This window comes from Hemiscyllium ocellatum, chromosome 5 (assembly GCF_020745735.1).
Source record: "Hemiscyllium ocellatum isolate sHemOce1 chromosome 5, sHemOce1.pat.X.cur, whole genome shotgun sequence".
Classification (NCBI taxonomy): domain Eukaryota; kingdom Metazoa; phylum Chordata; class Chondrichthyes; order Orectolobiformes; family Hemiscylliidae; genus Hemiscyllium; species Hemiscyllium ocellatum.
In genome coordinates this window covers 120,153,632-120,177,453 of record NC_083405.1, presented here as the reverse complement: position 1 = coordinate 120,177,453, position 23,822 = coordinate 120,153,632, and the positions used below count along the sequence as shown (strand labels likewise).

Here is a 23,822-nt window from a genome sequence, read left to right as displayed (position 1 = left end):
ACTGCTCCCTCACAGTGCTGGGACCTGGGTTCAGTCCCAGCCTTGAGCAAATGCCTGTGTGGAGTTTGCACATTTTCCCCACGTTTGTGTGGGTTTGCACTTGGTGTCCTCTCACAGATGTGTGGGTTGCTTGGATTGGCCATGCTAAATTGCCCATAGTGCCCAGGGATGTGTAGGTTAGCCTTGGCAAATGTAGGATTACAAGAACATGGTAAGGAGGTGAGTCAGGATGGGATGGACTTCAAAGGGTCAGTTTGGACTTGTTGGGCTGAATGGCCTGTTTCCACACTGTAAGGATTCTGCACAAAAAGATGGAAGCCCAAAAGTTCAGGAGTTGGAGATTTGAAATTGTTGCTTTAATAACTTGGGGTGAAATTATTTCAAAAAATGCTGAAGTTCTACAGAGGGAATGAGGGTAGCAAGGAATACAAAGAAATGGTGAGAGGTGCCCTTTACAGTGACTGAAACATTGGCAGTACAAAGGTCACAGAGGATCGCAACATCAATGGATGGTCAAGAATATGCTTTATCGAGTTGATAATGGACGGAGAGATTTACAATTGATTTCAGGAAGTAGATTGCAAGTGGACATGAGATGGAGATTAAAGCAGTCAAGAGAAGGAGTCACTTAGTGTAAAAGTGGCAAGTTGTCTCAGTGGAAAATTCCATATCACTGATGGAAGACAAATGTTTTGAAGGAGAGATGAGGCTAGGGGAACAAAGTGAGGTGCTTGAAGAACGTGACAATGCCAGAGGGGCAGGAGATTCCGAAAGTGGAGATCTTGACGATATTTATACCTTTTGGTGAGCTGACTGCATGAGGAGGACATTGTCATTGCTGGCTCCTATTGCCCACACTGCATAGAGAGGCTGACAGGAGAGGAGGAGCAGGGGACAATTATGGTTATTGCTCATCATGAGCTGATAAGGAATGTCTGGGAAAGCTCTTTGGAAGATGCCAGGAGAGACACAGAGAATATGGGTCTATTCGGAAAGCATTGAAACCCGAAGCTACAGCAGTAATTGGGTTAGTTTGGGAGATTTTCATGGGCTTGCCATTTCAGTGCCTGAAGGGTTAGTTGCACCACTACAGAAAGAAAATATTGAGATAGCCCTGCCACCTGCTGGTGATACAATGTGACTGTCTTCAACTGGAGAATGACCAGCGCCTACAGTAAGGTGTGCTCTTAATGAATGAGACTAATTCTTTACATTACTACCATACTCCATTACAAAGTGAGAAGGTTATAGAACTAACCTAGGGTTCGAATATGTGGTCTGTCAGTTGATGGCGAACTAGAAATAATGATTGTATGTATTAATTGATCACTTCGGCAAAAGTGAGAACTGCAGATGCTGGAAATCAGAGTCTAAATCAGAGTGGTGCTGGGAAAGCACAGCAGGTCAGGCAGCATCCGAGGAGCAGGAAAATCAACGTTTCGGGCAGGAGCCCTTCATCAGGAATGAGGCAGGGAGCCTCCAGAGTGGAGAGATAAATGGGGGTGGGTGGGACTGGGGAGAAGGTAGCAAAGAGTACAATAGGTGAATGGGGGTGGGGATCAAGGTAATAGGTCAGAGAGGAGAGTGGAGCGAATAGGTGGGAAGGAAGATTGGCAGGTAGGATAGGTCATGAGATGGCGCTGAGTGGGAAGGTTGGAACTGAGGTAAGTTTTGGGGGTGGAGGGGAATGAGGAAACTGGTGAAGGTACAGGTGAAACTTTAATGGATGTGGAAGGCTCATTTGGGGCCTTGGATGGAGGTGAGGGAGGAGGTGTGGGAACAGGTTTTGCAATTCCTGCGGTGGCAGGGGAAGGTGCAAGGACGGGAGGGTGGGTTGTTGGGGGGGCGTGGACCTGACCAGGTAGTCACGGAGGGAACCGTCTTTGCAGAAAGCGGAAAGGGGTGGGGAGGGAAATATATCCCTGGTGGTGGGGTTTTCCGAAATTAAAACAATGAGCTATCATCATTATTAGATTAGATTCCCTACAGTATGGAAACAGGCCCTTCAGCCCAACAAGTCCACACTGACTCTCCAAAGAGTAACCCACCCAGACCCATTCCCCTATTAAGCCCTGACTAATGCACTTATCACTATGGGCAATTTAGCAAGGCCAATTCACCTGACCTGCACATCTTCAGATTGGGGAGGAAACCAGAGCACCCAGAGGAAACCCATGCAGACACGGGGAGAATGTGCAAACTCCACACAGACAGTCCCCCGAGGCTGCAATCAAACCCAGGTCTCTCACGCTATAAGACAGCAGTGCTAACCACTGAGCTACCATGCCACCCAAGGTTATAGGAGGTTCCAGAGCTAGACTTGATGACATCCCTTGCAAGGAGGTTGTATGGTCATAAAACGAAGAATGGCTTTGATTTTTATGGCATTTTTCTTAACTCAGAATGATAAACAAGCAATCTGGGCTAGACACGAGCTGAACCTGGATATATCCAGGTTGGAGTTGATGAGTCATGGTAAAATCTGCAGCACGGGAGTGGCAGATAATGAGCATTCTAAACAAGAGAGGGCTCAGACACCTCTGGTTGAACCTCACAGCCTAAACATCACCATCTCTCCTGCCATGAACATCTTGGGGTGAGAGAAGAGCAGGGTGGAGGGGGGGGGGGGGGTGGGGGGGCGCAGGAGAGGGGGGGGTTACGGATTTATCATTGATATGAACACTGAAGCCCACAGCCTGACTTCCAAAAGCCTCTGCCCTCTCTCCCCTGTGGAGTGCAATGGAATATTGCCGACCCACCCGAATGGGCAAGGCTGGAGCCATCACCATTTGAGATAAAGGGCACAAGTTTTAGAGGGGACGTGAGGAAAAGCTTTTTCACCCAGAGGGTGGTGGGAATCTGGGACTCACTGTCTGTAAGTGTGGAAGAGGTAGAAACCCTCATAGTATTGAAGCAGTATTTAGATACGCAGTTGCACACCAAGGTATTTAAGGCCAAGTGCTGGAAAATGGATTAGAATAGGTGGGTATGATTTGGAGATACCGGTGTTGGACTGGAGTGTACTAAAGTTAAAAATCGCACAACACCAGGTTATAGTCCAACAGGTTTAATTGGAAGCACACTAGCTTTCGGAGCACTTTTCCATCATCAGGTGATTGTGAAGTATAAGACACAGAATTTATAGGAAAAGTTTACAGTGTGATGTAACTGAAATTATATGTTGAAATGCATTGTCTGAGATGACACGGCACTCATTGTTAAAGTTCACTGAGAAAGTAACTTTTAAAAAAAAAGTTCTGGGATTAATAGATGAAACCACATGGTCATTCTAAAAGATGGGAGACTTAATGAACAATCCAGGTCCTTTTCAATATATCTTTTCAATTGCATCACACTGTACACTTTTGCTATAAATTCTATGTCATACAATCTTATTCTCCACAACCACCTGATGAAGGAGTGATGCTCCGAACACTAGTGCTTCCAAGTAAGCCTGTTAGACTCTAACCCGGTGTTATGTGATTTTTAACTTAATAATTAAGAAGTTATTGTTGGGCCGAAGATCTGTTTTCTATTCTGTAGACCTCTATGACTTGGGAAGCTCAGGTGGTCAGCAGAGTAGTTTACCCAATTGATGCCCCCGCCTCTAGATGGCATGTGTGCCCCCATCCGTCATTGCCATGTAGTGGCTATAACGTGTACAATCCGCAAGGTGCACAGCAGCAACTCCTTGGTCTCCCCCTAATCTCCACCTTACCAGCCCATGTTACCTGGAGGCTTCCCTTCATCTTGTCGTCCCCACATGCAACAGATTTTAACAAAAAGGCAACAATTGGAAGATGTTAAGATGTAGCGTGGAAGAGTGAAAACGGCTGGGAGTCCATGGAAGAGTTCTGTTCATGAACTCCACAACCACACAGGAGTGTTAGCGAGGGGTCTTCCACTGCTCGCTGCTCCAACACAGCTCAGCTCCCAAGTACCCTGGCCTCTCACTGAGAGAGGAAGAGGAGTCCACAGCCAGATTGCTGAGCTCCAATGATTGATTTAGTCCCTAAATTACAGACATCGCAGGATCAGGAATGGTTAACAATCAACAGCTCACTTTATGAAAGTGTGAAGAAATACATACAGTGAACTGCAGAGAAATGGATCCATCAACAGATTTGTGAAATGCCCTGAGCGCAGCATCACTGCTCACTGAAGTGGGCTCGCCTATGCCTAGGATTGGAGGGGAGCTTTTCTTAAGATTCATGGCTAGGCCAGCATTTATTGCCAGTCCCTGGTTCCCTTGACAAGGTGGCAGGGAGCTGCTTTCTTGAACTGCTGCGGTCCATGTGCTGTAGGTAGACCCACAATGCCCTTAGGGAGGAAAGTCTAGATATTTCACCCAGCCACAGTGAAGAGACAGCGGATATAGTTCCAAGGCAGGATGGTGAGTGCCTTCAAGGGGAACTCGCAAGGGGTAATGTTCCCATGTCACTGCTGCCCTTCTCCTTGGTAATGGTCATGAGTTTAGAAGGTGCTGTCTCAGAAGCCCTAGTAGATTTCTGCAGCGCATCTTGTAGATGGTACACACAGTTGGTACTCAGCATTGTTGTAGAGGAAGTGAATATTTGTGGCTGAGGTGCCAAACAAGCGGGCTGCTATACCCTGAATAGTGACAAACTTCTCAAGTGTTGTATTCCATCACATTCCTAGGCAGATGGTGGACAGTGTTTTGGGAGTCAGGAATTACCTGCAGTAATTTGCTGCAGAATTCCTAACCTCTGACCTACTGTTGTAGCCATAGTATTTATATGGCTCGTCCTGGTCAATGGATGTTAATGGTGGGAGCTTCAATGATGGTAATGCCATTGAATATCAAGGAACAATGATCCAGTTCTGTCTTGTTCTAAAACACCAGCCACTGCTTGTTAGGAAGCTGCACTCTCCAAGGACACCTTGAAATGCCGTGATTACCAGTCAAGGATTGAATAAGAGATAAACACAGAGAATACTGGAGAAACTCAGCAGATCTGGCTGCACCTGTGGAGAGAGAAACAGAGTTAATGTTTTGAGTCTGGTTAGGTAGATCTGCATGTTTGTTTCAGATTTCCAACATCCATACTATTTTGCTGTTAAATGAATAAGGGACTCTTGGATATCCTGAATCTGACATTAGAATTAGAATATTAGCCTTTCTTGTCATATGTTTTCAATGAGAGTGTATATGTCGCCAATTACAGCACTGACGTAGATACAAAAGTACTAGGCACAGCTTCTTTAGTTACAAGATCTGAGACAATACTATGATAAAACATCCGGCATTACAGGAATAAAGTTCAGTACAACAGACCACACTGGCACCTAGCTTCCCATCTGCATGGGGCCCTGGCTTTACACCATGCTGGCAACAAACCACACCAGGAGGCCATTTTGGGAGGCTGAGAGGTCATCACCCACGCTGAGGGTCACTGCACCAGGCCAGAAGTCACCACGCCAAGTCGGGAGATACTGGCTAACCATTATAACCAACCATTCCCTGCCTATGGCATTAACAGATAGTGTCTCTGTATTAAACATTCGGGGGGATTAACATTCAAAGCAGAGTTTGTATTCCCTGTACAGTAGTGTTAAAGTCTGACCTGCTAATTTTTTCCAGGCTCATTTAGACAAATCATAAGAAACAGGAGTCTGAAGGAAAATAAATGTAGATCAAAACCTTTGTCAATTTCTGCTTCACTCGATGACAGCCTCTGTAATTGGAGATTTGAAAATACTTGCTTCTGAGTATTCCTGGATTGTCTCTAGAGGGGTGAGTGAATAATGTTTGCTGCCAGTTCTGAGGAAGAGTTGAAACGTTAAATTTGTTTCTCGCTCCACAGACTCGGCCATGCCTCTACTGAGTTGCTCCAGAATTGTCTGTGTTTGTTTCAGGTTTTCAGTATCTGCAGGACTTTGCCCTCGTGGGCCTTATAAAATACTCGAGTCATCAGAATCTGACGATTTTTTTTCCCCCTTGCTATTTCCTTCTGATACAGGGAGCACCTCACCTTGAATCCACCTGAAGTTAGGGATGTGGAACTGCTGTATGCAGGCTGGGGAGTCAAAGGCCAACAGCTGGTGAGAACTTGCTTTATTTATTCGTGCAGAGCTATTTGTGTTTCCTGAGCATCTCCCAGGGGTCTACCAACAACTCTGAGTCAAAGTGAAGTTTGAAAATGTTTGGGGAAATTGATAGTTCCATCGTCAAATGAGTCTAGATTTTCTCCCTATCCAGGTTTGTAATGTTCAGTTTGACATTTGGAGAAGAGTTTTCAGGTTAAAAGTGTAGAGTGTGATAACTGCAAAGGGCACTCAATGTCCAAAGTATTGTAGCTGCTTCCATGATTGAAAATGTAGTTCGTGCCCTCTCACTTTTGTATTGGCCAACATTAATTCATTTCTGACATTAGACTGAAGCCCAATGTATGAACATTGTTCCTCTGTTATCAGCCAAATGCAATACTGTGTGGCTCGGCTTTACAATCCAGTCTCCAGTTAACTCACGGGCAAACAGTGCAGGTTCGATCTTTCCGCCATTTTTGGGTGATGGCCAGCGTTATTAGCAGCAGCGTTTAAGGTGACTATACACAGTCATAGAGACGTACAGCACAGAAACAGATGGTGGCACAGTGGTTAGCACTGCTGCCTCACAGCGCCAGAGACCCGGGTTCAATTCCCGGGTTCAGTCACCTCAGGTGACTGTCTGTGTGGAGTTTGCACATTCTCCCTGTGTCTGCATGGGTTTCCTCCGGTTTCCTCCCACTGTACAAAAATGTGCAGGTTAGGTGAATTGGCCATGCTAAATTGCCCCTCGTGTTAGGTGATGGGGTAAATGTAGGGGAATGGGTCTGGGTGAGTTGCGCTTCAGCAGATCGGTGTGGACTTGTTGGACCGAAGGGCCTGTTTCCACACTGTAAGTAATCTAATCTAAACCCTTCCATCCAACTTGTCAAGGCTGACCAGATATCCCAAATTAATCTAGTCCCATTTGCCAGCACTTGGCCCATATCCTTCTCAACCCTTCATATACCCATCTCGATGCCTGCGTCACTTCCTCTGGCAGCTCATTCCATACACTCACCACCCTCTGTGAGAAAAAGTTGGCCCCTGAGATCCCTTTTATATCTTTCCCCTAAACGTATGCCCTCTAGTTCTGGACTCCCTTAACCTGGGGAAAATACCTTGACTATTCATCCTATCCAGTCAATCATAAAATGTTTTGAACACTTCATAGATACTGCATCATTCCTAATTCAGATACAAAGGAATGTCGATTGTCCGAACGAGATGGGTAGGCACTATTTCGCTCAGATAATTGATTATTCGGTTAATCAATTCAATGCCTTACCTCTGTGAGTTTTCTATTAAGTCTGCTCCCTGTTCAGGAGACGAAGCAGCAACACATAACACGCAAGCCCCCGCCCCCACCTCCCAACTCCTTCCGCCCCAACCCGCCCCTCCAACACCACCCCCCCACCTGCCCCCAACCCCATCCAACACTGCCCCCGCTCACCCCCAACCCACTCTAATACCACCCCCCACCTGACCCCCAACTCTCGCCAACCCTGCCCCCCGCCTGCTCTCCCAAAACTTTGTCCAACACCTCACCAACCCCCGCCCTAAAACTCATCCAACACTGTTACCCAGAAGGACTTTTACCCGAAACGTCGATTCTCCTGCTCCTCGAATGCTGCCTGGCCTGCTGTGTTTTTCCAGCACCACTTTTATAACTCAGTATGGAGGAATAAGGGGATCTTGAGGTCCATGTTCATTGCAGAAATGTCTGTCATGTGGGGCGATAATTTTAAAGTGATTGAAGGAATGTTTAGGGGAGATGAAACTAGTGGGTGCACTGCCAGCCGTGGTAGTAGAGTCAGGTACATTAGGGACATTTAAGCAACTCTTGGAGAGGTACATGGAAGTTAGTACAAGGAAGATTATGGAGATTGGGCTGATCTTAGAGTAGGATAAAAGGCCAGTACAACATTGAGGGCTGAAGCTGAAAATGTGTTGCTGGTTAAAGCGCAGCAGGTCAGGCAGCATCCAAGGAACAGGAAATTCGACGTTTCGGGCACAAGCCCTTCATCAGGAATGAGGAAAGTGTGTCCAGCAGGTTAAGATAAAAGGGCTGAAGGGCCTGTACTGTTCTCTGTTCTGTGTTATATGTTGTCCTCTCTGACACCTCACACTTACTCCATCTCTGCGACTATACTCATCTCCCATCAATGCTCATGCTCTAAACGTTCTCATTACGCCCTGCTACACCTTGCCTGCTCAATGTGTGTGCCCTCACTCTCCTGGGTCTCCAACAGAAACAGCTGGGCCATCTACCTTCACAACCCTTCATACCAGCCCCTTTCTCATACCAGGAGGAAGATAGCCCCTGTCAGGGTTGAACGATAGTCTGACTGGCATTTGACTCCTCACCCCTAATGTGGAGAATGTCCTGACTCCGACTGGCCTGACTGATGGTGTCTGAACCCCCGGACTGGAACCGGAGGCTGACAATAGATAAATATTAAACTGATAAAAATAAATGATAAATAATAACGGTAAATGTTAAACTCACCTGATGAAGTCTTAGTTGACCAAGCTCCATCTAGTGGCATATGTGGGATGGTTCAGTACAGCCTTTGCTTTCAGAGAGAGCCCCGGAATTCAGTGCAAGTTGTCAATGGCAGCCTGGACAGAAGCAAAGCATGGAGTTTCAAAAATAAGAAAAAGGAGGTGAGAATGCTTACCAAATTTGGTCACATTTCCTATTTATGTACCCTCCTGGATCCATCCCTTTTAAATTGTTGTAATTGTACCAGCCTCCACCACTCTCTCTGGCAGCTCATTCCATACACGCACTACCCTCCATGTGAAAAAGTTGCCCCTTGGATCTCTTTTAAATCTTTCCCCTCTCACCTTCAGCCTGTGCCCTCTAGTTTTGGACTCCCCTATCCTGAGCAAAAGACCTTGACTACACACCCTATCCATTCCCCTCAGGATTTTAAAAACCTCAATAAGGTCACCTCTCAGCCTCTGAGGCTGCAGGGAAAACAGCCCTAGCCTGTTCAGCCTCTCCCTGTAGCTCAAACCTTCCAACCCTGGCAACATCCTTGTAAAACCTTTCTGAACACTTTCAAGTTTCACAACATCTTTCCCATAGCAGGGAGACCAGAATTGAACGCATTATTTCAAAAGTAGCCTAACTAATGTCCTGTACAGCCACAACATGGCCTCCTAACCCCTGTACTCAATGCATTGACCAATAAAGACTGGTTAGAATATGGTGCTCACTCCTAAAAGGAGATGAGGTGGGCAGCATAAAAGGAAGCTACAGATAGAGTTAAATGGAGCAGTCAGAAAGAGTTTGATCTATTGGACTAAATAGGTCATTTTTGTGCTGTGAGTACTCTATAATCCAATATAATGTATCACATTCTCTTTTGCAAGGTGATATGGCATATGCTCCTATTGTCCTGTTGGGCAGCCCCAGATCAACAACACAACCTGCTTCAAAATAGTCTCTGCATCTGCACCTGGAACTTCTGCCAATCATTGTAAAAAATTATGAGACACTCATGGCATCTGAGTTTGCCAGCGATGGCAGTCCTTTGAAATCTTCCGCATTAACGGCTTCCTGCCATTCTTCTGCCCACTTACATTTCGTGTCCAACTCAGGGCATTATTCCGGAGCTGTCACCTCTGATCTCACAGTTGACATGTGACAACGTGGCATAATCTCAGTCCATGTCTGCTAACAGGCAAATAAGTGAATATCATCAAATATAAAAGCAGGGAAGTAAAAATGACACCAGCTGGAAATAACCTCAAGAACAGCAGAGTTGTGAATGAGTGACTGGGAGCTGTAGGTTTTGCAGAAAACCTTAAGGGCAAATGCTGCCAGGAATCTCACTTTGCAGTGCATATGGGGATGAGACAGCTGAGCATTATGGCCGACAATATTTTGCTGTCAAACAAAAGTCCTAAGGAGCTGCTTTGAAATATCAACTCAAGCAACTGCACTCCGGCATATCTGAATGCCAAATTCCCCAGGGGAGTCGTCCTATTGAACATAAGCAGATATCAGCAGGACACTGTTTATCCCATTTACATTTCATAAGCTGAACATTAATGATTGCACAAGAAGCTGCCAGAATGCATCTGCAACAGGGGCAGGAGGAGGAGGGAATAAAATCAAAAAGGGGAGCAGGAAATCAACAATTCCAGCAGGCGATCAGAGTCAGGAGGCATCCCCATCGCTGGCATCCCAAAATCAAAATACTGCAAGCACTGGAAATAATAGCGAAATTGCTGGAAAAACTCAGCGGATCTGATAGGATGCATGGAGAACAAAGCAGAGTTAATGTTTCTGGCTGATGACCTATTCGTTGGAAGGGTTTGAAAACGTTGACTCTGTTAACCTCCATGGATGGAGCCCCTGGCCTGCTGAGTTTTCCCAGTATTTTCATTTGCTCTTGTCTTCAGCTGCTTGCTGTGCAAGATAGACCTACTAAGATAGACTCGGTTAAATTGCAAGGACTTCAGACCTTGGCTGGCATTGGTTTGGATTTTGCAGTTAGCAGAAATGGAATGAATGGTGCTTATTACATGTTTACCCGTCCAGGAATTTTGGGATTTCACATCACGAATTGCAGTAATTAGATATTTAAAATAGAGCAACAATTACAGCCAAGTTAGGGATCAGTGTCAACAAGGCAAGCAATGGCATGTGTGTCTTTAGCAAATCTAAAATCCATATTAAGTTCCTGCAAGTTTATTTTGGTTAAACAGTGGAAGATGTGCTAAGTAGTTGCTATAGTGATCTCTTTGAAAGGTTGCATTTACATATAACTGTAGATGACCAAAACATGCAGCTGCTCGGAGATATTGAAGCAGACTTTTGTAAAATTAGCACCAGTCGGACCATGGAGCAATATTTGTGGACTCCCCTGAAGTATGGATTGATCAGTCAGGCACACAACAGCATGTTGTCAGACGGTGCAGGGATGAAGGGAGGAGGGAACACGACATTGGGATACAGGGTCAGCCATACGGAGCAGGCCCGAAGGAAAATACTAAATCAGGTTAAACAGCAGCTCCAAACTCTGATGGGGCATTGCTTCAAAAATGTAGTCAGTTAGTGGCACGTTATAAAAGGTGAAAATTACAGAAGCACCTAAATTGCTTGGGGTGTTGATGCACCTCAGGCCTTTGGGGACCAGGTTTCTCTGTCCCTATGAATGTGTTGGATAGATGACTTTGAGAATTCAAAAGAGTGCCATGGAATCTTTCATATTTATCTGAGTGTACAGAGGGAGCTCTGTGCGTGTATGGGTGGTCTAACTCTGTTTCGTCCCTGTGATGTAAGGTGTGTTTCTCGTGTATGTTTAAGCTCAATTGGCTGGAGGGCTGCTTTGTGTCACAGACTGACGCCAACAGCATGTGTTCAATTCCCACACTGGCCAGTGTTAGCATGAATACAGACTTGAGGGGCCAAATGGCCTCCAACATTTCTAGTGTGACAAACAGCTGCAAATGTGTTGCTGGTCAAAGCACAGCAGGTTAGGCAGCATCTCAGGAATAGAGAATTCGACGTTTCGAGCATAAGCCCTTCATCAGGAATAAGAGAGAGAGAGCCAAGCAGGCTGAGATAAAAGGTAGGGAGGAGGGACTAGGGGGAGGGGCGATGGAGGTGGGATAGGTGGAAGGAGGTCAAGGTGAGGGTGATAGGCCGGAGTGGGGTGGGGGCGGAGAGGTCAGGAAGAGGATTGCAGGTTAGGAGGGCGGTGCTGAGTTGAGGGAACCGACTGAGACAAGGTGGGGGGGAGGGGAAATGAGGAAGCTGGAGAAATCTGAATTCATACCTTGTGGTTGGAGGGTTCCCAGGCGGAAGATGAGGCGCTCCTCCTCCAGCCGTCGTGTAGTTGTGTTCTGCCGGTGGAGGAGTCCCCGGGCTTATGCTCGAAACGTCGAATTCTCTATTCCTGAGATGCTGCCTAACCTGCTGTGCTTTGACCAGCAACACATTTGCAGCTGTGATCTCCAGCATCTGCAGACCTCATTTTTTACTCTAGTGTGACAAACAGGCAATACATGATCAGTGACCTGTTATATGTCTGTCCCCAATTATCATTCTCATTGATGCAAACTGAAATGAAAATCAGGAGAGAAAGCCAGCCATTGATTCAATCTGGTCATCTTCCTCTGCTACCCAGAGTTGAACATATTTGCTCAAAACTTGTTCATTACTAGTATTAGTTTAATCAGTGTGTAGCTACTCAGTGAGTCCTATTCTCACCTCTGTAATAGAGATGGTACATTCCCCTCTCTGAGGAAAGTTAAATAGAATTGTGGCTCATACCACTGCTATTCCAAAGTTCAAAGGTGCAAACGGACCGAGAAGATTTTGTGAAGAGCAACACTAATTGAAGTATAGAGATAGGCAGTTTGTGTTTGTGTCAGTCATCTGTTTGTGTCTCTGATCTAAGCACGTAAAATAAAAAACAAACAGCAAAGTACAGTAAGAATAGCTTCTATCTAATGAAAATCCCATTCTTGCAGTCAAAATGTATAGACTGTTTCAGATTTATGGCCTAAATTCTCATTCCGAAGAGTAATTCTTCCACTGCCTGAGGTTGTCATGACAATTTATCAAGTGTATTTTCCTGTGTGACAGTGGAGTCAGTACAAGGCAATCTACCAGCCTGTTGCACTAACGTTGCTTCAGCTCATACCTCTGATGCATATTGAGTGAACTCATTTTTTTTCAGCAAACTTCTACAACTTAATGGCAACCTGTTAGGAGTATGCCTTCTGTGGAACCAGAGGGTTTCATTTCTAATGGAGGTGCATGCCTTAACACAATCGTGTAAATATTACGCGCTGTTTTGGTGCACTCAGTCGCCCACGTACCAGTATTAATCACTGCATGAGAATAAGTGTGGAATTATAATTACTGTCAGGAGTAGGAGGAACACAAGGCCTCAGGGGGAAGAGGGAGCTCAATCGAGCTGAAGGCCGAAATGATGACAAACTGGAGGTCACTTCAAAAATCCATAAGTTCCATACATCTGTATATAAATATCTTTTTGTGGTATTGTCCCTGATAGAATGCAGGAAATGAGGCAGTCATTCTGCATCTAAAAACAGCGTTGTGATAATGATCAGATCATTTGTTTTAATGATAGTAATTGAGCAATAGGTATTGGTTGGATAACTCCTTTTCTTCCAAGTATTGCCATAGAATCTGTCACATCCATCTGAGCATCCAGAGAGGGCTTTGTGGTGTTTTACTGTGTGTAGGTGGGCAAACTCTATTTAGTCTCTGTGATGTCGGGTGTGTTTTTCATGCATGTTTTAGTTGAGTTGGCTGGGCGGCTGGTTTCAGATGCAGACTGATACCATGACAGCACGGGTTCATTTCCCACACCAAACTGAGATTAACATAAAGATCCCACCTTCTCAACCTCGCCCCTGACTTGAGATGTGGTAACCCCAGGTTAGACTCACCACCAATCATGTTTCTCTGAGGAGAAAGCAACCCTCTGGGACAATAGCAACTTTATATTTTGAATCTAATTAAGTTTAAGTTTAAACTTTTACTTTAGTAACATATGGTTTTTTTCTGGGTGAGTTTGATGATTAACTTGCAGGTATTTCTTTAGCCATGGTGACTCCCTTTAAAAAGGCATGAGGGAGGTAGCATTCAGAACTAGTGTGTGATTAACAAGTAGGAGAAAGTGAGCACTGCAGATGCTGGAGATCAGAGTCAAGAACGTGGTGCTGGAAAAGCACAGCAGGTCAGGCAGTATCCGAGGAGCTGGAGAGTCGATGTTTCAAGCATAAGCAATCCTGATGAAGAGCTCACCCGAAATGTCAACTCTCCTGCTCCTCGGATGCTGCCTGACCAGCTGTGCTTTTCCAGCACCACACTTTTTGACTGTGATTAGCAAGTATTTCTGACCAAGTGAAGTAACCAACTCCTTACCAAGGCGTCAGTTTGAAATTTCTGGAATTAGTTCTTTAAATTTAGGGGGAGCACCCGTACCTTACAGAGAGGGGCTTTTCAGTTTTATTTTCATTTCAGTAATTCTGCAGAAGTGCTCGGATGAATAAGGATGTGTAAAACATCCTGAGAAAGAAGTTAGTTGCATTTGTTAAAACCAGATCAGCTTAGAGTGAGGGGTTTAATGATGGTCTCAGACAGAAATTGTTTTTAGGTGAAAGTGAGGACTGCAGATGTTGGAGATTAGAGTCGAGGGTGTGGTGCTGGAAAAGCACAGCAGGTCAGGCAACATCCGAGGAGCAGGAGAATTGATGTTCTGGGCAAAAGCCCTTCATCAGGAATTGTTTTTATAATATCAATAATAGGTTATTTGAAGATGAAAGCGTAGGAAATTTCCAGGAAAAGGCTAACAAATTTTCTAGACTGGGAGTTAAAGTTGCAGTTAAGTTAAGCTTATCATGGTATTAAGGACAATGATTCTCTGGTGTGAGTGCAATGCAACAGATGTTTTTGAGATCTGTCAGAGTGTTTTTAGAATCTGTAAAGGTGAGTTTTGGGATTGTGATTTAACTATGTGTTTAGAAGTGTTATATGTAAATAGTTTGGAGTATTCTATTTTACCTTCATCGCTTTTGATTAACTTCTGTTTTAACATTAAAATCAAGTCTGCAACATTGTATCCTTATGTTGCAGTGAGAAACCAGCTTGTTAAAATCAAAACAAAACTTGATCAATCAAGCCAGGTTTGGGCTGGCACGATGGCTCAGTGGTTAGCATTGCTGTCTCTCAGTGCCAGGGACCCAAGTTCAATTCCTGCCTCGGGTGACCTCCTGTGAGGAGTTTGCACATTCTCCCCGTGTCTGCATGGGTTTCATCCAGATGTTCCAGTTTCCTGCCACAGTCTGAAGATATGTGGATTAGCCATGGGTTAGAGGGTGATGGGCCTGGGTGAATTGCTGATCAGAGGGTCAGTCTGGACCTGATGGGCCAAATTTCCTGTTTCCACACTGTAGGAATTCTATGAAACCGGATTTCAGTCTGTGATCTTACTTTCCCAGTAATAATCTCAGCTGGGATCATAACATCTCTGAAAGGGCTGAAACTTGAGACTATGGAACTTTCTATGAGAGCTGTTTAGTTACAATTTATTCTAGACAAATATTATCTCATGACAGCTGTCAGTGTTCCTGTTTCCTTACCGTTCTCTTGACATAATCGTATGAAACAGACATAATTGGACAAATTGCTAATGTTAACCCCCACCTCACCCCCACCCTACACTTCCTTCATTGTCTAATGTGAAATGCAGCATCTCTGACAGTGCAGTCCTAAGCGGTGACCTTACAGAGGTGTATAAAGTCGTGAGCTACATGGATACGGTAGGGGAGTCCAAAATGGCAGGGCATGGGTTTAAGGTGAGAGAGTGAAAAAAGGGAACTAAGGAGCAACGTTTTCATGCAGAGGATGGTATGTGTATGGAATGAGTTTCCAGAGGAAATGGTGGAGGCTGGTACAACTGCAACATTTAACAGGCATTGGATGGATATTTGAACAGGAAGGGTTTAGAGGGATATGGCCATTTGCTGGCAAATGGGACTAGATTAGGTTAGAATATCTGGTTGTCATGGGTGAGTTGGACTGAAGGCTGTTTCCGTGCTGTACAGCTCTGTGACTCGATGACACTGTGGACAGCAGTGTCGGGTCCGACTTGATTTTCATGTTTGAGTCTTTGGACTCTCATAACACAGCCACACTTGGAGCAAAGACACGGAAACATGAGTAAACTAATATTCATTGGTTGCCAGCAATGGAAACAAAGTACACGTAATTTATCTTCTCCATGCTGTGATTTATTTTAACTTTTTGTTTGGGGTTTCATTGGACAATTTCTGATTGATTGAGAATGATAGCATGAGGTATTCTGTCTGTGTAACCCTGCTTATCTCGAGCAAAAAGTTAACTAGGGAGGAAACGTTCTCCTTAAAGAAACATTGAATATTTATGAATAAACGACTTTGCCCAAGGTCACGTTTCGATATGTATTTTTATTGGATTGCAGGCATTGGAGAGGATGAAAAGGCTTTGCACAATAACACATGAGGTGAAGCTGTCAGTGCTCCGAGAGAAATCCCACATCATGCGTCTTTAGACTGACTGACAGCCTCAGCTTAATTACTTCTGAAGACCAAAGCCTTCTCCCATTTGATTTAGTTTCCTGGTTTCCTCACATTGTTCTGTCCATACGCTGATGTAGCAATGAAAATCTGAGTGAATTTGCTGTCAGTCTTTGGAAAACTTTTATTAGAGAAGGTAAAGATTAGATTACTTACAGTGTGGAAACAGGCCCTTCAGCCCAACAAGTCCACACCGACCCGCCACCCACCCATACCCCTACATTTATCCCTTACCTAACACTACTGGCAATTTAGCATGGCCAATTCACTTGACCCGCACATCTTTGGACTGTGGGAGGAAACCGGAGCACCCAGAGGAAACCCACGCAGACACAGGGAGAACGTGCAAACTCCACACAGTCAGTTGCCTGAGGCGGGAATTGAACCCGGGTCTCCGGTGCTGTGAAGCAGCAGTGCTAACCACTGTGCCACCATGCCGCCCAAAGAAGATACAATCCTGGACTCTTACAACACAGACAAATATTATTCAGCCCTCATACTTTGATGTTCAGCTCATTCAAATAACTTTCTAATTCCCTCCCAATCAGCATTGCAAGTATACAACACTGTAGTTGTAACTACTGTCAGTGTAAGTCTGAAGGTGTGCAGAATTGTCGCTGTAATCACACTGTAGGTGTTATCACTGTAGGTGTACAGCATTGTAAACGTGCAGCATTGTAGGTGTAATCACTGAAGGTGTGCAGCATTGTACATGTAATTATTGTGGGTGTGCAACAGTGGAAGTGTAATTACAGTAGATGTGTGGCACTGTGGGTGTGCAACAGTGGAAGTGTAATTACTGTAGATGTGCAGCACTGTGGGTGTGCAACACTGTAGAGGTGCAGCACTGTCAGTGTAATTACTGTAGGTGTGCAGCATTGGCGGTGTAATTACTGTAGGTGTGCAGCATTGGAGGTGTATTTACTGTAGAGGTGCAGCACTGTCAGTGTAATTACTGTAGGTGTGCAGCACTGTAGTGGGGCAGCACTGTCGGTGTAATTACTGTAGGTCTACAGCATTGGAGGTGTACTTACTGTAGATGTGCAGCACTGTCGGTGTAATTACTGTAGGTGTGCAGCACTATAGTGGTGCAGGACTGTCGGTGTAATTACTCTAGGTGTGCAGCATTGGAGGTGTATTTACTGTAGATGTGCAGCACTGTCGGTGTAATTACTGTAGGTCTACAGCATTGGAGGTGTACTTACTGTAGATGTGCAGCACTGTCGGTGTAATTACTGTAGGGGTGCAGCACTATAGTGGTGCAGCACTGTCGGTGTAATTACTCTAGGTGTGCAGCATTGGCGGTGTGTTTACTGTAGATGTGCAGCACTGTCGGTGTAATTGCTGTGGGTGTGCAGCACTGGAGATGTATTTACTGTAGGTGTGCAACATTGGAGGTATGCAGCACTGAAGATGTGCAGCATTGTACTTGTAATTACTGTGGGTGTGCAACAGTGGAAGTGTAATTACTGGAGATGTGTGGCACTGTGGGTGTGCAACAGTGGAGGTGTAATTACTGTAGATGTGCATCACTGTAGGTGTACAACACTGTAGTGGTGCAGCACTGTCGGTGTAATTACTGCAGGTGTGCAGCATTGGAAGTGTATTTACTGTAGGTGTGCAGCACTGTAGTGATGCAGCACTGTCAATGTAATTACTGTAGGTGTGCAGCATTGGAGGAGTATTTACTGTAGGTGTGCAGCACTGAAGGTGTGCAGCATTGTACTTGTAATTACTGTGGGTGTGCAACAGTGGAGGTGTAATTACTGTGGATGTGCAGCATTGAAGGTGTGCAGCACTGTCAGTGTAATTACTGTAGGTGTGCAGCACTATAGTGCTGCAGCACTGTCGGTGTAATTACTGTAGGTGTGCAGCATTGGAGGAGTATTTACTGTAGATGTGCAGCACTGTCGGTGTAATTACTGTAGGTGTGCAGCACTATAGTGGTGCAGCACTGTCGGTGTAATTACTCTAGGTGTGCAGCACTGTTGGTGTAATTACTGTAGGTGTGCAGCACTGAAAGTGTACAGCATTGTCAGTGTAATCTCTGCAGTTGTGCAGCTCTGTAGGTGTGCAGCTCTATAGGTGTAATTACTGTAGGTGTGCAGCACTATAGTGGTGCAGCACTGTTGATGTAATTACTCTAGGTGTGCAGCATTGGCGGTGTATTTACTGTAGGTGTGCAGCATTGGAGTGTGCAGCACTGAAGATGTGCAGCATTGTACTTGTAATTACTGTGGGTGTGCAACAGTGGAGGTGTAATTACTGTAGATGTGCATCACTGTAGGTGTGCAACACTGTAGTGGTGCAGTACTGTCGGTGTAATTATTGTAGGTGTGCAGCATTGGAGGCGTATTTACTGTAGGTGTACAGCACTGTCTGTGTAATTACTGCAGGTGTGCAGCATTGGAAGTGTATTTACTGTAGGTGTGCAGCACTGTCGGTGTAATTACTGTAGGTGTGCAGCACTGTCAGTGTATTTACTGTAGGTGTGCTGCACTGTCGGTGTAATTACTGTAGGTGTGCAGCATTTGAAGTGTATTTACTGTAGGTGTGCAGCACTGAAGGTGTGCAGCACTGTACTTGTAATTACTGTGGGTGTGCAACAGTGGAGGTGTAATTACTGTGGATGTGCAGCATTGAAGGTGTGCAGCACTGTCGGTGTAATTACTGTAGGTGTGCAGCACTGTCGGTGTAATTCCTGTAAGTGTGCAGCACTGTAGTGGTGCAGCACTGTCGGTGTAATTACTGTAGGTGTACAGCATTGGAGGTGTACTTACTGAAGGTGTGCAGCACTGTCGGTGTAATTACTGTAGGTGTGCAGCACTGTAGTGATGCAGCACTGTCAATGTAATTACTGTAGATGTGCAGCATTGGAGGAGTATTTACTGTGGATGTGCAGCACTGTCAGTGTAATTACTGTAGATGCGCAGCACTGTAGTGGTGCACCACTGTTGGTGTAATTACTGTAGGTGTGCAGCATTGGCGGTGTAATTACTGTAGGTGTGCAGCACTGTGGGTGTGCAACAGTGGAGGTGTAATTACTGTAGATGTGCATCACTGTAGGTGTGCAACACTGTAGTGGTGCAGCCCTGTCGGTGTAATTACTGTAGGTGTGCAACATTGGAGGTGTATTTACTGTAGGTGTACAGCCCTGTCGGTGTAATTACTGTAGGTGTGCAGCATTGGAAGTGTATTTACTGTCGGTGTGCAGCACTGTCAATGTATTTACTGTAGGTGTGCAGCATTGGAGGTGTATTTACTGTAGGTGTACAGCACTGAAGGTATGCAGCATTGTACTTGTAATTACTGTAGATTATTGTAATTATTGTAGATGTGCAGCATTGAAGGTGTGCAGCACTGTCAGTGTAATTACTGTAGGTGTGCAGCACTGTCGGTGTAATTCTTGTTAGTGTGCAGCACTGTAGTGGTGCAGCACTGTTGGTGTAATTACTGTAGGTGTGCAGCATTGGAGGTGTATTTACTGTAGATGTGCAGCACTGTAGGTGTGCAGCATTGGAGGTATATTTACTGTCAATGTGCAGCATGGAAGGTGTGCAGCACTGTCGGTGTAATTACTCTAGGTGTGCAGCATTGGAGGTGTATTTACTGTAGATGTGCAGCACTGTTGGTGTAATTACTGTAGGTGTGCAACACTGTAGTGGTGCAGCACTGTCGGTGTAATTACTGTAGGTGTACAGCATTGGAGGTGTAATTACTGTAGGTGTGCAGCACTGAAAGTGTACAGCATTGTCAGTGTAATCTCTGCAGTTGTGCAGCTCTGTAGGTGTGCAGCTCTATAGGTGTAATTACTGTAGGTGTACAGCTCTGTAGGTGTAATTACTGTAGGTGCGCAACACTGTAGGTGTGCAACACTGTCAGTGTAATTACTGTAGGTGTGCAGCACTGTAGGTGTACAGCTCTGTAGGTGTAATTACTGTAGGTGTGCAGCTCTGTAGGTGTGCAACTCTGTAGGTGTACAGCTCTGTAGGTGTGCAGCTCTGTAGGTGTACAGCTCTGTAGGTGTAATTATTGTAGGTGTGCAGCTCTGTAGGTGTGCAGCTCTGTAGGTGTACAGCTGTGTAGGTGTAATTACTGTAGGTGCGCAACACTGTAGGTGTGCAACACTGTCAGTGTAATTGCTGTAGGTGTGCAGCACTGTAGGTGTGCAGCTCTGTTGGTATAATTACTGTAGGTGTGTAGCACTGTCAGTGTAATTACTGTAGGTGTGCAGCACTGTAGATGTGCAGCACTGTCAGTGTAATTACTGTAGGTGTGCAGCACTGAAAGTGGACAGCACTGTCGGTGTAATCTCTGCAGTTGTGCAGCATGTAGGTGTGCAGCTCTATAGGTGTAATTACTGTAGGTGCGCAGCACTGAAAGTGTACAGCACTGTCGGTATAATTACTTTAGGTGCGCAGCACTGTCAATGTAATCACTGTAGGTGCGCAGCACTGTTGGTGTGCAGCACTGTCAGTGTAATTACTGTAGGTGTGCAGCACTGAAGGTGCAATTGCTATAGGTGTGTCATTGTAGGTGTACAGCACTGAAGGTGTAATTACTGTAGGTGTGCAGCACTGAAGGCGTAATTACTGTAGGTGTGCCACACTGGAAGTGTACAGCACAGTTGGTGTAATAACTGTAGTTGTGCAGCGCTGTATGTGTGCAACACTGTTGGTGTAATTACTGTAAGTGTGCAGCATTGTCAGAGTAATTACTGTAGGTGGGCCACACTGTAGTGGTGCAACATTGTCAGTGCAATTGCTGTAGTTGTGCAGTGCTGTAGGTGTGCGGCACTGTTGGTGTAATTACTGTAGGTGTGCAGCATTGTAGATGTAATCACCGTCAGTTTAATTACTGTCAAAGTAATAACCGTAGGTGCACAGCATTGTCGGTGTAATTACTGTAAGTGCACAGCACTGTAGGTATAATTACTGTAGCTGTGCAGCACTGTAGGTGTGCAACATCATAGGTGTATTTATTGTAGGTGCACAGCACTGTCGGTGTGTTGACTGGAGGCCTGCAACATTGCCTACTCCATGTCTGATGTGGAATGGTGTCCTCCAATTGCAGAAACCCTTCTTTCTGTGACTGCAGAAGTACATTATTGTAGGAGCCAGATTGGACCAGGTGACTCTCTTGGGCAGCTTGAATTGTGATTATTCATGCATCATAGAATGCATACCAACAGCGAGAGAGGGAGATGCCTATGTTCCCTTGTGGACCACAGTTAATTACCTTAGCTTGCTGCTCTGGTGTAAACTGTGTGAATACACTGTGTAAGTTGGTGACCCCTTCCTAACCCCATCCCCCAGGAAGCTTCTGCACATCAAGCGTGCATCACTTCAAAAACAATCTGCAGATGCCAGGCACTAGCAGGACTCTGTACCACAGCAAGTGAGAAAATAGTTTTGCTGGCAATGTGAGCTGAATAAGTTTATGCATCTGCCATTCCAAGCATCAGTTCAGTGTGACGACATCTTGCCCATTAAGTTGCCAGCTGTGCTCACTGGGCAGTGTGCCCAGACAGCTGTTGAAAGAAATACAACTGGCTTTTCTGATGAAGACTTTCTATCCCTCCTAGTAAGCAAAGCAATGGAGATAAAAGGGATATTTGAGCACACTATCAGTTAAAGTAATAGAGTCGTGGAGATCCCACAGCACAGAAAATGACCATTTGGCCCATCATGTTGTCCCAGTCAAAGACAACAACCTAACTATTTTAATCCCATGTACCAGCCCCTGGTCCGTACGCATGCCTTAGTATGACAAGTGCACATCTAAATGCTTCTTAAACGTTTGAAGGGGATTCTGCTCCTTCCAGACAGTAGGTTTGAGATTCCCACCTTCCTCTGGGTGAGAAAGGCTTTTCTTCACATTTCGTCTAAACCTCCTGCTCTTACCTTAAATCAATGCCCCCAGTTATTGATCCCTCCATCAACTGGAAAAACCCCTTCCTGTCACCCTATCCATACACCTGGTAACTTTACACATTTCAGTCATGCCACCCCTCCTCCCTCAGGCTCCTCAGCTTTAAGGAAACCAACCCCAGTCTGCTCAATCTCTCTCCATAACTAATATAACTTGCTACCTAACTAATACTTCCTCATAGCTGTGGAGAATATACTTGAATTTTGTCATGAGGAACATTGAGTAATTTGGATAAATGATAAATGTAAGCTGACCAGCAAGATCCAGGATGAATTTATCTAATAAGACAAAATGAATTTTTTCTGGAGTTAACTATTTTTTTGTTGTCCCTCGATGACTGACTTCCGGAGATGGACATTGGGGCCAATTCGGGTTCTGCAACTGAATGCCACAATTGTTGTCATGTGGGATGTCTGGTCACATAATATATGAATTGAGTCACGGCTTGTTCTTGTCACCATCTTGTTTATGCTCTACATTTCTCGTCATTGGGTCTGAAAATGTTTCGATCCTGCCCAAGACTCTTCTTGATCTCGGACGATGGGTTCCCAGGAGTTGATGCCAATCTTGCATTGCCTCGTGTTGTTTAGTATCACACCCTGGCAGCGTTTCATCTGTCCTCTTGCCCTAACTGAGCTGGGAGAAGGAGTCCTGCTTTCAGACCCTGGGATCTAATGTTCAGACTGTGTGACAAACCCGACAAAGCTGATTGGAGATGATCATCAACTTGAGGTACCTACTTGTGAGAGGGTGTGGATTTTGGTGTGTCAGTCCCCTGGCTTGATTTGCCGCATCTTCGGCAGACAACACTGATGGTCTGAACCCAATGCTTTGTTGTGCTTCTCCTACACCTTTCAGGCCCATACTGTAAAGTGAGTCACAACCTTGTGGTAGACCATCAGCTTGCTTCAATATAGAGACTACAATCTTCATACCATCTCCTTCCTCGGGTGAGTTGAATTGAATTTATTGTCACGTGTACCGAGGGACAGTGAAAATCTTTGTGATCAAAACTTCCACCAGCAATTTCAGGCTGTGCTGGATATTTGTCGTCAATATCAACCGTCCGCAAAATATAACTTCCCAGATACTGGAAATGTTCCATATTTTTCCAAGCATTCCTCATGAATCATAATCATTGGGGCTGGGGCTGGGGGGGCATGTGCACTTGGAGTCCAAAGGAAGATGGAAGGTGCTGCTGTTCAGTTAGTTGAGTACAAGTGACCCCTTCTCACAAACCTCAATAAATGCATTGGCAATTCTCAGAAGATCCAACGCAACACAACATCATCAGTGTGTTGGAGCTCAATGACTGAAGTCATGGTAGTCTTAGGCTTTGACTGGGGTCATCCGAGATTAAGTGATCTACTGACCATTCTCTAAATAAGCTGCACTCCAGTGGAAAGTTCATCTGTTGTCAGATGAAAATACCAGGTGGGGAGATTGAATAAAGGAGCTGGAGCTATGACATAACCTTGTTCCTCCCTTGTCTTGAACTCAAAGGGGTTTATTTCTGCAAGGCGTTCGATAAGGTTCCCCACAGTAGGCTCTTGTACAAAATGCAGAAGAATGGGATTGTGGGAGATATAGCAGTTTGGATCAGTAATTGGCTTGCAGAAAGAAGACAGAGTGGTTGATGAGAAATGTTCATCTTGGAGTCCAGTTACCAGTGGCATACCACAAGGTTCGGTGTTGGGTCCACTGCTGTTCGTCATTTTTATAAACGACCTGGATGA

At 45.1% G+C, this 23,822-nt stretch overlaps 1 protein-coding gene across 1 annotated transcript in view; it reads left to right on the top strand.

Moving 5' to 3' along the window:
* The window catches only part of dpp6a (dipeptidyl-peptidase 6a), a 1,150,594-nt gene that overhangs the window by 876,949 nt on the left and 249,823 nt on the right, over positions 1–23,822 (top strand). Inside the window, exon 7 of the mRNA XM_060825137.1 lies at positions 5,982–6,063. Coding sequence (XP_060681120.1) covers positions 5,982–6,063 — 82 coding nt within the window. The remainder of the gene's footprint in view (positions 1–5,981; positions 6,064–23,822) is intronic.